Below are 16,387 nucleotides of genomic sequence, written 5' to 3'. Positions count from 1 at the left end.
GGGCCCCCTCTAGTGTGAAACGCTACATCTGACCTTTAAGGTAAAACGAAATACTTAAAAGAGAGAGAGAGGGAAATGGAGATACTTTTTAAGTAATCTTCGATGAAGTCCAGAACGGCACTCCTGTGCTCCTTCACTTGCTGGGAAGGCACCTCCTTGTGGGCTGCAACGGAAGGAGAGTGTTCAGGGCTTCGTACCAGTCACCCTGCAGAACAATCATCAGCGGCCTCACAGCCGTTTCTTTATGAGACGTAGTCTTAAAAATACAGCTACAAAACTAGTCTTGCGTCAAATGACATTGCATTAAGATTTATTAGGCTTTGCAGGAGTAAAAGATTAAATCTGCAGGAAAACCACAGTCGAGGAATTCGGGGTGGATGACAGCACGGCGGGACCGTATCTGAGGCGGCCCGCTCCCTAGGTGCCGACCCCGTTTCTGCTGACAGCCTCCGAGGCTCAGGCTGACCTTCGAATCAAACTCAAAGCACAGCCGCCCTGCCTGCCTGTCTGGGCTCTCTTTCAGTTTGGAACCTTCTGGCCTCTCCTCTCAGCCACTCATTCCCTTAGACATCGAGTCAAACCTCCTTCTCCAGAAAACCTTGACTCCCGAGCTGTGAGGACGCCTTTTTGGGGTTGTTGTTGTTGTCTTTTTAGGGCCAAACCTATGGCATATGGAGGTTCCCAGGCTAGGCATCGAATCAGAGCTGTAGCTGCCGGTCTCCACCACAGCCACAGCAATGCCAGATCTGAGCCATGTCTGCGACCGACACCACAGCTCTCGGCAATGCCGGACCTTAACCCACTGAGCAGGGCCAGGGCTGGAACCTGAGTCCCTGAATGCTAGTGGATACCAGTCTGGTTCGTTGCCACTGAGCCACGGCGGGAACTCCAGGGACGCCTTTCTTCTGTGAACCATCACCTCTTCCTAGAACCCGAGCTGGTTATTGGTAGGACAGCTCACATTTACGAGACTGAAACCCACCGTGTGCAGGCTGCTGGTACTTTACAGAAATTATTGCTAGTGATCCAAATAATCCAAAAGGCAATTATGATTATGCCTGTTTTACTCACAGAGATGCTAAGGTTCAGAGTCAACAAGTGGCCCAAGGTCACAGGGTTTGGTACTGAATTCCTCGTTGGATTAAATGTTCATGTATTTACTAGGTCATCTCAATGAATGTCTTTAAGGGCAAAGAGCACGATTTTTTTTAAAAGAATTATAGTTGATTTACAAAGTTGTGCCAATTTCTGCTGTGCAGCAAAGGGACTCCATCATACACGTATATACATTCTTTTTATTAAAAAAATATGGAACACTTCAGTAACTTGCATGTCACCCTTGGGCAGAGGCCGTGCCAGTCGTCTCTGTGTCGTTCCAATTTTAGCATATGTGCTGCCAAATGGAGCACTGACTCACTTTCACCACAGGGCTGCTGAACCCGAGATGCAGGGGAGGAATTCAGCAGACCTATGAAATTATACACAGAATTGTGTGTGTATGTACATTCTTCGGGCAGGAGCTTTCATCAGACTCTTCAGGTGGTCCATCAGGGTCCTAATGGAAGCTTCCCAAACAGACATCTGTGTCAAGCACAGCAGCATCTGGCCACCTGAACTCAATGCTATGTTAACACAATCTGTGTCTGTCTGAGCACATTAAAAAAGAAGCCAGGAGTTCTCGTCGTGGCGCAGTGGTTAACGAATCCGACTAGGAACCATGAGGTTGTGGGTTCGGTCCCTGCCCTTGCTCAGTGGGTTAACGATCTGGCGTTGCTGTGAGCTGTGGTGTAGGTTGCAGACGCGGCTCGGATCCTGCATTGCTGTGGCTCTGGCGTAGGCCGGTGGCTACAGCTCCGATTCGACCCCAGCCTGGGAACCTCCATATGCTGCGGGAGCGGCCCAAAGAAATAGCAAAAAGACAAAAAAAAAAAAGAAGCCAGATGTGGCTCGGATTCCGAGTTGCTGTGGCTACGGCCAGCAGCTGTAGCTCCAATTCGACCCCTAGCCTGGGAACTTCCACATGCCACAAGAGCGGCCCTAAAAAACAAAACAAAACAAAACAAAGAAGCGGCAGCAAGGAAGATGCATAACTATCTCAGTGCCTTAACAAGAATTACACAGCAGGGCAAGTGAAGGGATGAGAATAACCCTCATCCTAGCCGTGGTTCTAGGGTCCTGGGAATGCAGTTCTCATAACAACCCTCTGAGATAACCACAGCACTGGCTCCATTTCAGAGACGAAGAGACTGAGACTCAGGGGTGGTTAAGTGACTTGCCAAGGCCATGTGGTCAGAGAGGGTGGAGCCAGGCTGGGCACACAAGTGGTTGACTCGCCAACTGTGACACTCAAAGCAGAGAGCACCTTCCTGCGTCCTCCTCATGCACCTTCAACCGCTGACCCCGTCGGGGCACCCAGGGCGCAGGCAGGCCTGCCCACGCTTCCACCCCATCCACCCTCTCCGCCCCTGGCCCCTTGGGAAACTTTTGGTTCTGTCAGGAGAGGTCCTTGCTATTTAACTCGAATCACGGCCTCTTCACTACTTTTAACAGCTCAGGTTACAACACCAGTCAGGGAGAGAAGACTTCCGCGGTTCTGAAACCCAGCTCTCTAAGGACACCGAGGAGCTTCCCGGCTGTGCCGTATGCATCCCGTGGGTGCTTCATGGAGTTGGGGCTGTGCCTGCGTCTCGGGGCACTGACCTTGGGCTCGCAGCTGCTGGATGGCCTCTGAGCAGGTCCTCATGAACGTCTGAGCATCCTGGTCTATCTGGTCTCGCTCCGTGTCCGTCATTCGCCCGTATTCAGACATGGTGTGGCTACAGCGAGAGAGAGGGGGCAAAAGCGAAAGGCAGTGGCAATGACCGCACGTGGAGCCAGGCGGGGGGCGGGGTGAGGGAAGAACCAACCTGTCTGCTGAAGGGACCGTTACGTGGGGACTTGAGGAGGAGGAGGAACTGGCGGGCTAGGAGGGGGGCGAACACTCTAGACAGTGGGACCACCGCCTACGAAGGCCGCCAGGTAGAACACACTGCCTGCAGACCACACTGGGGCAGGCCAGGCCGCAGGGACCGAGGCGGGCGTGGAGAGGAGGCAGGGCCCGAGCACACAGGCCTTGTGAAGGGTGTGGGCTCTGACTTTGAGGACAACGGGGTCCCCCAGCACACCGACTGAAGCCCGGGCGGGCTGCACAGAGGATGCTGGTCCATCCAGGCTGCCACCTGCCCACGTTGACAAGCAGTCCTCAAAACCCACAATGCAAGAGCTTTTAGACCCAGGTCATCTCCCCTGATACGAAGTTAAAAACTCAAGTCACTGGACCAGTAAGGGTGTTCACTATCAGTAACGCTGCACCCGAAGCTCCAGGTGTGGCAGTTTTATCACCTCGCTCATCTTTGTAAGATGCGGGCTGGTGCGGCAGCGTTACCATTAACAGTGCTCAGACACTCTGGATGCTCGGGCTGGAATGAAGAACCACAAAACACCGAGGTAAAAGCAACCGGAGATAATCATTCCATCTTCCCTGCCAGCCCCACTAGCCACCCAATCTCATTCCGACTGAGAATAAAACACAAAGTCCTGGAGTTCCCGTTGGGGCTCAGCAGTAACAAGCCCAACTAGGATCCATGAGGAGTGGGTTCGACCCCTGGCCTCACTCAGTAGGTTAAGGATCCGACATTGCCATGCGCCGTGGTGTAGGTCACAGGCACGGCTTGGATCCTGTGTTGCTGTGGGGTAGGCCAGCAGCTCTAGGTAGCTCTGATTCGATCCTTAGCCTGGGAACTTTCACATGCCATGGGTGTGGACCTAAAAAGCAAAAAACAAAACAGAAGAAACAAAGTCCTGATATTCCCACCCCCAGCAGTGAGCACACTTCTCCCTCTCGCCCTCCATCACTGCACTCCAGTCGCACGGGCCTCCCTGCTCCCCACCATCCGCACAGCCTCCCGCAGCCTGGATCCTCACCCCCAGATGCCCACCCAGTCCCTGCCGTGCAGCTCCGCTCAGAGCCACCTCCCCAGCGCCCTCAGCGAAGGCCCGTGCTGCACGGGGACGCAGCGGCTCTTGCGCTGCGGCCGCCCTCTGCACTCTGCTCCGTGAGGCCCGGGCCCGAGCTCGCCTCTCCTCCCACCGGCTCCGACTGCCCGGCACTTGCAGATGCTCTGGATCATGAACGCCCGACTCCTCCCAGGAGAAGGCAGCTTCGTGGGAGCAGGACTCTGCCTCCTTCATTTCTGTCGCCCGATCCCCTCACATGCCGTCCCACACTCAGTAGGTGTGCTAACGGCAGCTGAGCACTTAGCACGTGCCAGACACTATTCTCAGGGCCTCATATGTATTTTATCTCCTTGTTAATCCTGGTGACACACTCATTCGCTCACTTGTTTACTAATCCCCACATGTCAGGCGCTGCGGCAGGGTTGGGAGCTCAAAGTAGGCAAGGCTCATTCTGGCCCCACAGAGGGTACCACGCACAGACCAGGGGGCACGGGGTCCGGAAAGCGAACGTGGGACCCAAGGAGGGAGGGGTCGGTTCGGGCAGGGGAGGTGCTGCACAGGGGACAGCGGGAGAAGACCTGCAAGCCCCACGGTGGGTGGCAGCCAGAATGACCAGAGAACGTGTGACCTGCCACAGGACACACCTGAGAGGGAAGGGAAACAGAGGTAATCCAGATGGTCCCTGCAAACCGAGCACCCAGCTGTGACCTCTGGGACCTCCTGGTTCATTCCAAGGGGCAGCGTGCCACGGGTGCCCGGTCTGCATCTCCATACTAACACGCCCAGCATCTGTGTGCACTATTTTTCAAAGGAACGCAGGTGGTGCTCTGAAAAGTACACGTTTATTTAAAGTTGTTACGGAACCTGCAATAGCTATTTCTCCAGTTATCAACAGGTTTTCCCCAAATACAATGCTCATGCAAATACAAATAGGCCACCGTCGACTGGAAAGGAGTCCCTGTAGCAGAGAAGCTGGGACTGCCGGCTGGCGTGGCCACTGGAGGCTTTTACACAGGGGGAGCTGCACTTCGCAGGGGGTCCTCTCGGCGGCCGCCCTGGAAGCAGAAGAAATCAGACCACAGCTAAGAGGGCAGGCACTGAGCACCCGGAACAGATGAAGAGAGCCTGGGCGAGGCCACGTCAGGGGGACCAGAAGGCCTGACAGACCTGAGAGAGGTCTCGTTGGTGAAAGGGGCTGACGCGGAGCTGCGTAAATGAGGAGCCCAGGACACAGAGCCCAGAGGCAGGCGTGGGTGCGGAAGGAGGGGGATAAGGCGCAGGGCCAGAGACGGCGCGCAAAGCGTAGGCCATGACATGAGGAGACGGAGCGACCTCCAGGACGGTCCAAACTCTGGTCCTTCCGTGATATTTTATGAATAGCACTAGCTAAATAATTGGCATTTGAAACATATTCATCAAATGTAATGAGCGCCTGCCAGTGATGTAGCCCAGATTAAGTATCTCAATAACAAAATTACTATTTTGAAAAGGTTAACCATCTGGTAAATAATTCTAAAACTATATTTTCATAGGACATGCATATATAACTTCTTCCAACTTTAATTTTATTTCCTTTATGATGTACAGAGGGATAATCTTATTACAGACCTCAATTTATCTAAATATTGGATTCAATTAAAGGAAACTATATTAGGTATAGATTTGGATGAGTTCATTTATTTAAGGGAGAAAGGAGGAAAAAAACCAGAGGAACATGTTTATTCAGAAATTTAAAGGAATAGGCTCTTAAAAATTATTATTATTATTTGTCTTTTTAGAGCTGCACCTGCAGCATATGGAGGTTCCCAGGCTAGGGGTTGAATCAGAGACATAGCTGCCAGCCTATGCCAGTCAGATTGGAGCTGCGTCTGTGACCCACACCACAGCTCATGGCAACGCCAGAGCCTTAACCCGCTGAGCGAGGCTGGGGATCAAACCTGTGTCCTCATGGGTGCTAGTCAGATTTGTTTCTGCTGAGCCACGATGGGAACTCCCTAAAAATTATTTGGTTGGTTAGTATGTTAAGAGAGGGCAGGTTCAAAATTACAAAATACTGATGACATTCTACCTATTAATATGCAGTTAGTACTTCCTGAGGACACAGAAGGAGAGAGAATAACGTAAATGCAAATTATTTTAGACTATTCAAAAGTTAGTGAAACGGTATGGACACAAGTTAAAGACCACAATCTCGCTTTTGCTATAAATATTAAATATGAGCACGTGTAGCACCTGGCACACAGTACAATGTCCAATACCCATTATGAAATCAAACTGCTAATGTCTGGGCTATGGATATGAGCAAATCCAGCCCTGCTCTCAATAAACTAGATCCCAGCAGTGGCATCTCTGGGGTTAGGGACAGTCCCTACACCACAAACAAGGTGATGGTCACAGGACACTTGCCAGGCATTGACACCAACACTGACTCACTGTTCTAAGCACTTCACATGTATTTACACACTTAATTATCAAGATTCTATGAGGTGAATACCATTATAATCCCCATTTGACACATGAAACAACTGAGGCACAGAGAGGTTAGGTAACTTGCCAAGGTCACACAGCTAGTAATTAGCAGAGCTAAGATCTGAACCAAGGCATCCCGGCTCCACGCTCTTAACCACCACTCGAGGCACCACCTGTGTTGTAAAAGGCCAGAGAGCTCAGAAGAGAGGGTGCTTATTTCCTATTAGCTAACGGGAGGGAAGGTGATTTATGAACTAAATCTTGAAAGCTGGGAAGTGGCTACGGGGAGATGAGAGCGGACACTCTGAAGGAGAAAGGACGTGATCAGGACAGCGAGAGCCTGTCTAGAGAACAGTCGGTGGTTGGGTTTGGCCGGAGCCCAGGCGAGGCAGAAGCGATGAGTTCTTGGTGGGCCTTCAGCGCTGGTTGAAGGCGTTTTCTTCTGTAGCCAATGGAAAGGCAGAGCTCGATGAAGATAAACGCGGCCCACATCACATTAGCTGGAATAGAGGGGGTTGATCAGGCGACGGGGTCTCAAAATCAGACAGAGAATCCTGCCTGGTTCATCTCCGCGGGCTGATGTGTTTCTGTGGAACTGAGATTTGAGACAGGAGCACTGGCAGAGCACGCACGGCACGACTGAAAAGGGGCGAGGGATCTGAGACGTAAAAACTGTCAGGAACAGAACAGACTTCGGAGGCAAAGCATCATCAGACCCTGAGTTCAGGGGCCTGGGGGAGCAAGGGACAATAATAGAAACAAAAGCCACAGAAGGAGGAGGAGAAAGAACTAGAAATAAGAAAGAAAGAGGCCACTCTCAGCACTTGTCCTTAGAATGCAGTTTAAAGGGACAGAGGGATGCTCTCGAGACTAAATGTTCCGTGTTCAACACTCGGTTTTCAAAAAGAAACCAGGGCAAATGGTCTTCTAACCATTTTGTGACAAAATCTAGAGAAACTAAAGGATAGCTCAAGTAATAAAGGAGGGCTGTCTGAAGTTCTACAGTCTAAGAAGAGGAAAGGGAAGTCACTGGACATACGGTACAGCGGCCACATGGCTGACGCGGGGCTGAGGCTACTGATGTTCACGGCGGCCTGATAACCGGACACCGGTGAGGTCTACAAACTCTAAGAACAGGCGGCTTGCATGAGATGGACACAAAAAATACTTGGTTGTCTGGGTCTTGTTTAACTGATCTGACCCCTTCATCCTGATCATCTGAGGGCCATGGGAAGAGTCTGGCTCCGGGAGGGATGGTGGCAGTGAGGCAACGAGAGAAGGGCCATTTGGAGCGAGAGACCACGAGGAAGGAGACGGGCGCTGTGCAGAGGACCAGGAGTTAGTGGGCTGCGGGCTTAGGATCAGGCAGGAAGCAGATACTCTCCCACTGTCCTAGACCGCGGCTCCGTGCCTCCTTGCTCCTCAAACCCCCAACACCCCCAGCCCCGCCGGCAGCATCAGTGATAGCTGAGCTCCCTGTTTCCAAGAACTCCTCCAAGCTCTCACTCCCACCTCCCCACCCCGCTTCCTAGGGGCCCAGAGACTGTGCCTTCTTCCCAGAGACCAAGGATGAAGCGTCCACTTCCAAGTTGGCCCCCTCCCACCTGGGCGCCGGGTGGGCCGTGGCAGTTCTTTGGCTTTCAAGCACCATCAGCCCTAGAAGAATGACTATGCGGACCCGGGGCTTAGACAGTGTCTGCCATACAGTGAACACTACACTAATAGTGGTTCCTAATAAAACCACCTCTCCCTGTCTACTGGATGTTCCTAGCCTCATACAAACCTGCTCCTATTTCTCCCAACTTAAAAAACAAAAACCAGCACTTCCCACTGTGGCGCAGTGGGTTAAGAATCCGACTTAACCCACTTGGGTCACTGTGGAGTTGTGGGTTCAATCCCCGGCCTGGCACAGAGGGTTAAAGGATTGGGCGTCGCTGCAGCTGTGGCCTAGGTTGCAGCTGTGGCTTGGATTCAGTCCCTGGCTCGGGAACTTCCATATGCCACAAGTGCAGCCATAAAAAACCAAACCAAACCAAACCTCTCAAATCCATGCCTCCTATCAGCTACTGCCCAACTCCTCCCCTCTTCACAATAAAACGTCTCTGAGAAGCTTACAGCCCCTGTCCCCATTGTCCCGGCCGTTCTCCCCTGACCTGATCCAAACAGGCTCTGTTGTCCTCACTCCCCAAGGTCACTGATGACCCCACCAGGCAGGGCTCAGCCCTCCCCCCATTACTTTCTACAGATTGGAGGGAGCTGATGGCTCCCCTGGCCCGATCGGCGGTCCTGTGTCCTCCCCAAAGGCACCCTCCTGTCCCCACCCACCTCCCCGGCTGCTGTCTGTTCTCAGGCCTTCTGGTCTGACCATTTAATGATGAAGAGTTCACGGCTCATCCCTGAACCTCTCTGCTCCCTACACTGCCCCCTTGGTGAGGCTGTCTAGGCTCGTGGCTTTTTTTTGTCAGCACATACAGCGGTTTTACATGGACAATTTCCAACTTTCCACCTTCTGCCTGAACCTCTCTTGAACTTGAAGCACATATATCTAACTGCCGGCTCCACACCTCCATTCAGAATGTTTATATGAATATGCCCCAAACCCGCTCCTGCCACAGCCTCCCACCTGCCTTGGCGGCAATCCCCTTCCTTCCAGCTGCTCGGGGCCCAAACCTCAGGTTGTCCTGGCGCCTCTTTACTCTCCCAGCTCACCTCTAACCCATCAACAAATTTAGCCGGCTCTACCTTCAAATTATTTCCAGAGCTGACCTCTCGTCACCACACCCACCGCTAACCCCTCTGGCCCGTGCCATCGACGGCCCTGGCCTGGATGGCAACTGCAGCCTCCCAGCTGCTCTGCTGCTTCTGCCCCGTCCCTGCTCAGTTTACTGAACTCACGAGCCTTGCGCATCTGTTACAAAGTCAGTCAGATCCCATCAACCCTGTGCAGACCGTCCAGTGCTGCCCACCTGAGAGCAGAAGCCAAGGTCCTTCCAGGCACTGCACGAGCCTTAAGACGCCTCACAAGATCTGGCCCCTGCTCTCTCTGAGCTCGTCCTCCACCTACCCCTGCCCCCTGCTCCAGCCACCCAGCCCCTCACTGCTCCATGCACCTGCTGGACATGCTCTCACATCAGGACCTTTCCGCTGGCTGGATGTTTTCTCCTTCTGGAATGTTCTCTGCCCGGATGCCTGTATAAACTGACTGCCTACTTCTTTGAGGTGGTCATGCAGTGACCCCCCTTAGTGAGGCCTTCCCAGTCCCTTTATTAAACGGTTTCCTCCCTGACATTTTCCACCTGTTTTCCCTTCTCTCTCCACCAAAGCATTTATCCTGCTCTAACATCCTGTATGTATCGTTTTTACTCATTTATTTTGTTTCTTCTCTATCTTCTCCAAAACATAGGTTCCGTAAAGGCGGGGATGTTTGTTCACTACTGTACCCCATCACACCTGGGATTTAGTAGGCTGATAAATCAATGCATCTGTACCCAAACACTTCCGGAACAACCTCCCTTAACACATGAGGCGACCCGAAGAGGCTGGACTCACAGCGACCGCCCGAGTTGATTCGACCCCCACCTCCAGACCTGTTGGCACTCCCATCCAGAGCCTTCCCTGGAAAAGTCAAGGCACAGAGGGGTGGGAGACACGTCCATCCTGACAACAGCCCCTCCCACCGCCCCCAAGCGAAGAGGGAGGAGTAAGCCTGGGGTTCTTTGCAGGGCCGACCTCAGGCCGGTCTCCCCCCTCCTTGGGGCGGCGCCTCCCCATCCAAGCCCAGCGCCCACGTTTTCCGGGGCAGTGGGTAGCGAGAAGAGGGGCCCGCCCTGAGCAGAGCAGAGCAGGGCGAAGCGGTCCAGGGCGTCCTTCATAGAAACTGCCTCGCTAGAAACAGAGGTTAAGGGGTCAGGGACAAATAAACAAGGAAGGCACCCAGCTCCTAGTGGGTGTGCACCCGTGGACCGAGCAGACCCATAAACGGCTAAGTCCAAGGACAAGAGGTTAACATCCTCCTCCTCCAGTTTAACTTAACGAAACTCCGCTCAGCGACACTGACAAGGTCTGAAGGTTAATCTGATAAAACTGATTACTCAGCTAAAAGGCGATGTTCCTTTAAGACAGATTATAGTATTAACCTTTTAAATTGGAAACTGACAGTATGATTCTTCTATTAGAAACAACAACAGAAACCAAGAAAGTTTTTCCCCCAAGTGGTACTGTTCTGTTACCAGGATATGGGGAAAAGAAGTGGAGAAATCATTTTTAATTAAAATCATTCAAGAGATCCCGCCAGAGGCTACCTAGATTGCATGCTGTTCTGCTCTAGTAAAATGTCATTATTTTAAAAAGTTAAATGGGTCAATAAAGTCTGAGCTCTACGTTATGGAAAAAATTACAGCTTCCTAATTATGTCAAACTAACACAGCCTTATGGGTCTGAAGGCAGTATTTCTCTCAGGCCCGTGATTAACCCCATCCAAATGTTCCCAGGAAAAGGCAAGGCCAGCACCCCCACTCCCCAACTCGAGGGGAGGCCGGCCAGCCTCCCTTCGGGAAAGGCTCTCAACAGCGCGTGCCTGCGGGAAGGGGAGCCCGACAGGGGCGTGGAGGGGATCCATCCCCTGCTGAAGCAACTCCTCCAGCGGGACACTCACTGCCTTCCTGGCCTCTGCCCTCCTGCCCTCCTTTGGGGAGCACGCCTCCCGCCACGGCTCCGCTGCCTCCTTCCCTCTGGGACCGCCTGCTTAGTGACAGCAGAGGCTTCTCTCCCGTGCTACACGGGGCCTCTGCGCTCTCTGTGTGCTGGGGCTGTGACATCCAGTGGCACCAACGACTGAGGGCCTCTCATTCAGGAGCCTTCAGCAAGGCCACCTGCCTGCAGACCTAACTTCTGCCCCCGACCCTAGCTTTCACTGAGGACACGTCCATCTCTGCCGTGCTGACTTGACCCTGGCATCCTCTCCATCCTCTGAACCTCTGTCTCTCCCTCCCTCCTCTGGAGGAAACAGAGGTGCTTTCTTTATCAACTGACCCCTGCCCCAACTGCATCACAGGTCAAGTGGGGCTCCGATTCAATCACCACACTCATCAACGGACTTCGTGTACCAGGGGCACCCACACATCTCATCTAACCCTCCGAGGAACACCGTCCACCCTTCATTTAAAAACCAAGCACAAGACGTGAAGAGAGCTGTATATGCGTGCATGGTTAACACCTGCCAGACCGGGACTAGAACCTGGGTGTGACTGAACCTGTCCTGAGCAATGTGAGGGCAAAGGACTCGATGCATCCATGCCATGGGGGTCTGGGAACACAGGCAAAGTGTGAGGGGCGGAGCTGTGCCGTGGGAGGAGACAGGCCCTAGTCTCACCATTATAAGCAAAAGTTACAGGATAGCTTTTGCATTAAAACCACTGCAAAGCTACAGAATAGCCCCTTATAAAATAACCTTTTTTATAGATCCATTGCTGTTTGTCTTTTTGCGCTGCATTTTAATCGTACTGTCTTGCCTGAATGTCCTATCTAGCCAGCACGTGACCCTCATATTTAGAGCTGGGCTCTTCCAACTTTTTCTGAAAAGGGCCAGATAATCAATACATTAGACTTTGAGGGCCGTATAGCCCATCACAGCCACTCCCTCTGCTGTTGTAGCATAAAAGCAGTCATGGAACATTTGTAAATGAATGGGAGTGGTGTTCTGATAAATTTTATTTATAGACACTGAAGTTTGAATTTCATATAATTTTCTTATGTGGTAAAATATTATTTCCCTCTACCCATTTGAAAATGGTAAGAACTAGCCTCAGCCCTCAGGCTGTACAAAAGCAGGCAGCAGGCTAGACTTGGTCTGCAGGCTGCGGTCTGCTGACCCCTGGTTTAGAGGGAGATACTATGTTTTAGATTAAATGACTTTCTCAGGTTGCATGGCTAATAACAGGGTGGGGTGGCTTGAACTAGACCAACATTTAAAGCAACTGCCCAGCGGGAGGCCTTTTCAGTGGATTTCCATGAAAGATCTCGACACCCCTTATTTAACCTAAGTTGTCAAGCACAGAAGAAAGGAGCTGGAAACTGACAGGCTTGTATCTGTTTTGTTGCGTTTTCCAAATGGCCGGAGCACCCATTTTTACAGACTGTGAGATCAGGACCTGCTGCACATACACACCTTCCAAAGTGGAATTTACACTGCCATCTAGTGTTGACCAACTATTTTAACTGAGAGCTTAAAAATAAGGTCTTGGAGTTTCCTGTCATGGCTCAGTGGAAATGAATCTGACTAGTATCCTGAGGACTCAGGTTCGATCCCTGGCCTCACTCAGTGGGTTAAGGATCCGGCATTGCCGTGAGCTGTGCTGTAGGTCACAGATGCAGGCTGGGTCTGGCGTGGCTGTGGCTGTGGTGTGGGCCAACAGCTGTGGCTCCAATTCAACCCCTAACCTGGGAACGTCCGTATGCTGCAGGTGGAGCCCTAAAAAGACAACCAAAAAAAAAAAGGTCTTTTTGGTACTAAGCTCAGAATAATACTTTTAGTGTATTCCAAAAGTATGCAAATGAAATACACTTAACAGTATAAAGCAAAGTGGTAGGACTATCTAAAAACCAACTGGGGTATAACTATTTTCTCTGTTAAAGAACTTATATGAAATATTTTCATTTTTGCATATATTTACAAAGTTTTTAAAAAAATAAGAGGATTTCTTTTATTTTTGCAAACTCTGTGATAGGAAAGCTTCTGAAGGGCAAAACCTCTTGTTTTATAAAATGATGACATTCTGAAAAGATGTTTTGAATGACGTCGCCTCACGCATGCAATCCCACTGCTCCAGTAAATTACACGCTGCCCTTGAAGCTGAGTCTTACGCAGAAACACCGCTCTACAGCCACAGGTGCAGGTGGGGGCCAGGGAAAAGCAGGAGGCAGGATGCCTGCACTGCCCCGTTTCTGTGTCTCTGAGAGCTGGAGCCTATTCTAGAAGCTATATTGGAAACCTCGATCAAAATGCTTTCCTTCTTTTTAAAAATCAACCTAATGAAAGCCCTCACTAGAGGCAAGAGTGTGTGTCTCCAAATGGCATTTTTACATGAGCTGCATTATCTCATTTGCTCAGTAATATTGACTCGGTGAGAAAGTGTACCCCAGCCCCTTCTGCATGTGCCATAACATGTATATACATACAGAGATGCAAACCCATGGGAGCGGCAGAGCAGGGGACACTGCTGTGGGGCTAGGGTGACTTGGAGGATGTGGGGTGTGGCCGGGCTCTCCCTGGCTAGGGGAGCTCCTTTCTGCTTTGCAGACATCCTTCTGCTGCCAAGCCAACCTTCTCCATCACAACCCGAGTAACTGAGCAAAGAGAGAGGACAAAAAGCTCAAAAGGAGTATAGGTGTGGAAAAGAACAGTCAAGGGACCTAGAGACTCTCATCCCAAGTGAAGCGAGTCAGAAAGAGAAAGACAAATACCACATACCACTTACACGTGGAATCTAAAATACAACACAAATGAACACGCCCATGACACAGAAACAGACCCACAGGTACAGAGAGCAGGCTTGTGGTTGCCAAGTGGAGGGGGCTGGGGAGGGAAGGCTTGGGAGTTTGGGGCTGGCAGAGGTAAGCCAGTATGTCTAGGATGGACAGACACCAAGGTCCTGCTGTGTAGCCCCGGGAACTATATTCAGTATCCTAGGATACACCATCATGGAACAGAGTGTGAAGAACCATGTACATACGTATATCCGAATCGCTCTGCTATACACAGCATTGCACATCAACTAGGTTTCAGTAAATTTTTTTAAATTAAAAAAAAAACGGTCACCAAAATCAGTACAAAATATACACTTACCTATAAGCGTTAATATAATCTTTCCTGTGTTCCAGAAGAAAATCTCTCAGCTTGCCAATGTGTGAAATCTACAAGGAAAAAAGAGCCAACAGTTGATATGGATAAATATGCTTGGTTCACATGCAGCACATTTTTCATTAGTAGCGAATGGAATGCAAGTTGTAGAAAGAGTCTGAGCTACAAACAGGACGATGCTGGTTTCGGACTCTTGCATAATCACTAAATTGTTGGGTGACACTCCTGGCCTTGGTCTCTTACGGATGGTTCTTTCTTCCTGCAACTGATCTGTGACAAAAGGAAGACATCATCTCTAAGGTACGCGGAGATTAAATGAGATAATGCATGTCTAGCGACTGCTGCGTGTGCTTGATAAAGGCCGATTTCTTCGCTTATGTGTCTTATATCCAAAATGCTATGGACATTTATGGCTTCTTCCAAGGGCTCCAGGGGATGGACTGTAAGGCTGGAGCTATCGAGTTTATAAACAGGGCTCGGCAGAGCAGGAGAATTAAAGGAAAGATTCAGGAGCCACAATCTATCCCGACACAACAAATCGCCACCCTCTCTCCTTCCACACGGATGAACAAAAGGGACACAAAAGCACAGAGCGCTGAACTCGCGACGGCTTGTTTCTAGTATGAAAGCACCTCCTATGTGTCAGGTCCTGTGCATGGAACGTGGGATTAAGCAACAGTAAAAAAGAGGTAGGAAGGACCCTAGGATGGGGGTCAACGGGGACCAAAGTGTTTCTGGAAGGAGAGGATGACCAGCCAGGTCAGCGGCCTGCTCAGGTCTTTGACCGAGCTCGCACCATTGCCTCCTAACGGCCTTGGTGCTTGTTCCAAACACAGGAGCCCCAGCCCTGAGGACGCTGCTGAACTTTCATCTTTTACATCAAAGTTCTTGTGTCAAGGCCAACTCAGCTTCGCTCGGAACTTAAAAGCACTTCTGCATCCCACCCACCCGGCTCGTGGCAGCTACCCACGGCCACGTCCCCCGGCTACAGCCCTGCACGCACACCTCCTCCCCAGCGGGTTGGCAGCCACAGCTCCCCCCGTAGCTCAAAGCACAACAGAGGCACAGAAGGTGTCAGCCAGCATGTGCGGAACGAGTACATGTCTCTGTACAAACAGTGTTTACTACTAAAGAACATTCAGCATTTGTCTGGAGACACGTCAGTAGGGGTTCAGTTAAATTTCCCAGACAGTCTAGACTAATAACAAATACGGTTCGGAAAAGCACCTTCAGGCACAAAGGGAAAATTCACTACTGTAATACCCATTTACTCTCCAGACTCCAAGGAAGGACTGAGAGTCTCTGCGGCCTCCCTGGCTCTGCGAGGAGCCTTCCACGTTCACGAGCTCGTTCCTCCCAAAGGCCCTGCCTGGGCGCGGCACCCCTGTGCTCATTTACCAGCTTGGGCAAGCGAACCTCACAGAGGTCAAGTGCCTTGTCCACAGTGACACTGTGGGTGCGCAGTCAGGCTCAGAGTCAAGCTCAGGACTCTGTGTTCAAATTCGGCGTGTCTCCCACTGAGTCACAGCTGCCTTCCCCACGCTCCGTCTCCTATTTTCCGCTCATGCTCCATCTTAAACTCTGGCTTTTAAGATTGTTAGGAAAAAACTTTGAGAGATGTGCAAACAGGAGTTTATTGCATCACATACTAGATGAGTCAAGCTCCTCTCCTGTTAATAATTCCAATGGTTGCCATTCCCTTCAGCAAACCCGGCCTGCAAGGGGCCAGGTAGGCAGCTGAGTGAGTAAACGCCAGGGACTGGAGGGTGTAGTGCGCTGGGCAGGGGTGAATTCTGGGCTAAAACACACGGCAGCCAAAGCCAAGCAGCTCTGCCGGGGGCTGTCATCGTTGGGCTAACCAATGGGCTCAAGTTCAAACTCCAAATGTGGCCCTCAAGGCGCTTCGCAACTCAGCTCTCCGTGCCCCACGTGGCCTCGGCCCTGCTGCGCTCTGCACAGACACAAAGACCTGGAAGACTGGTTGCCAGAGGGCAAGCTCCCAGGGCGGAAGTGCCCTCGGTTTCCCCAGAGCTTGTCAGGCACGGTTCCTGGTGCAGAGTAGAC

General features: G+C 51.3%; 1 protein-coding gene across 11 annotated transcripts in view; it reads right to left on the bottom strand.

The window, feature by feature from the left end:
* Positions 1-16,387, bottom strand: part of STX18 (syntaxin 18) — a 117,292-nt gene that overhangs the window by 28,414 nt on the left and 72,491 nt on the right. For all 11 annotated transcript variants that reach the window (XM_021100998.1, XM_021100999.1, XM_021100996.1 and 8 more), the window contains exons 2-4: positions 14,309-14,376; positions 2,701-2,816; positions 86-163 (exon numbers count right to left, since the gene is read on the bottom strand). In XM_021100998.1, coding sequence (XP_020956657.1) covers positions 86-163; positions 2,701-2,816; positions 14,309-14,376 — 262 coding nt within the window. The remainder of the gene's footprint in view (positions 1-85; positions 164-2,700; positions 2,817-14,308; positions 14,377-16,387) is intronic.

Source organism: Sus scrofa, chromosome 8, assembly GCF_000003025.6.
Source record: "Sus scrofa isolate TJ Tabasco breed Duroc chromosome 8, Sscrofa11.1, whole genome shotgun sequence".
Taxonomy (NCBI): Eukaryota; Metazoa; Chordata; class Mammalia; order Artiodactyla; family Suidae; genus Sus; species Sus scrofa.
This window is presented reverse-complemented; position numbering and strand designations above follow the sequence as displayed.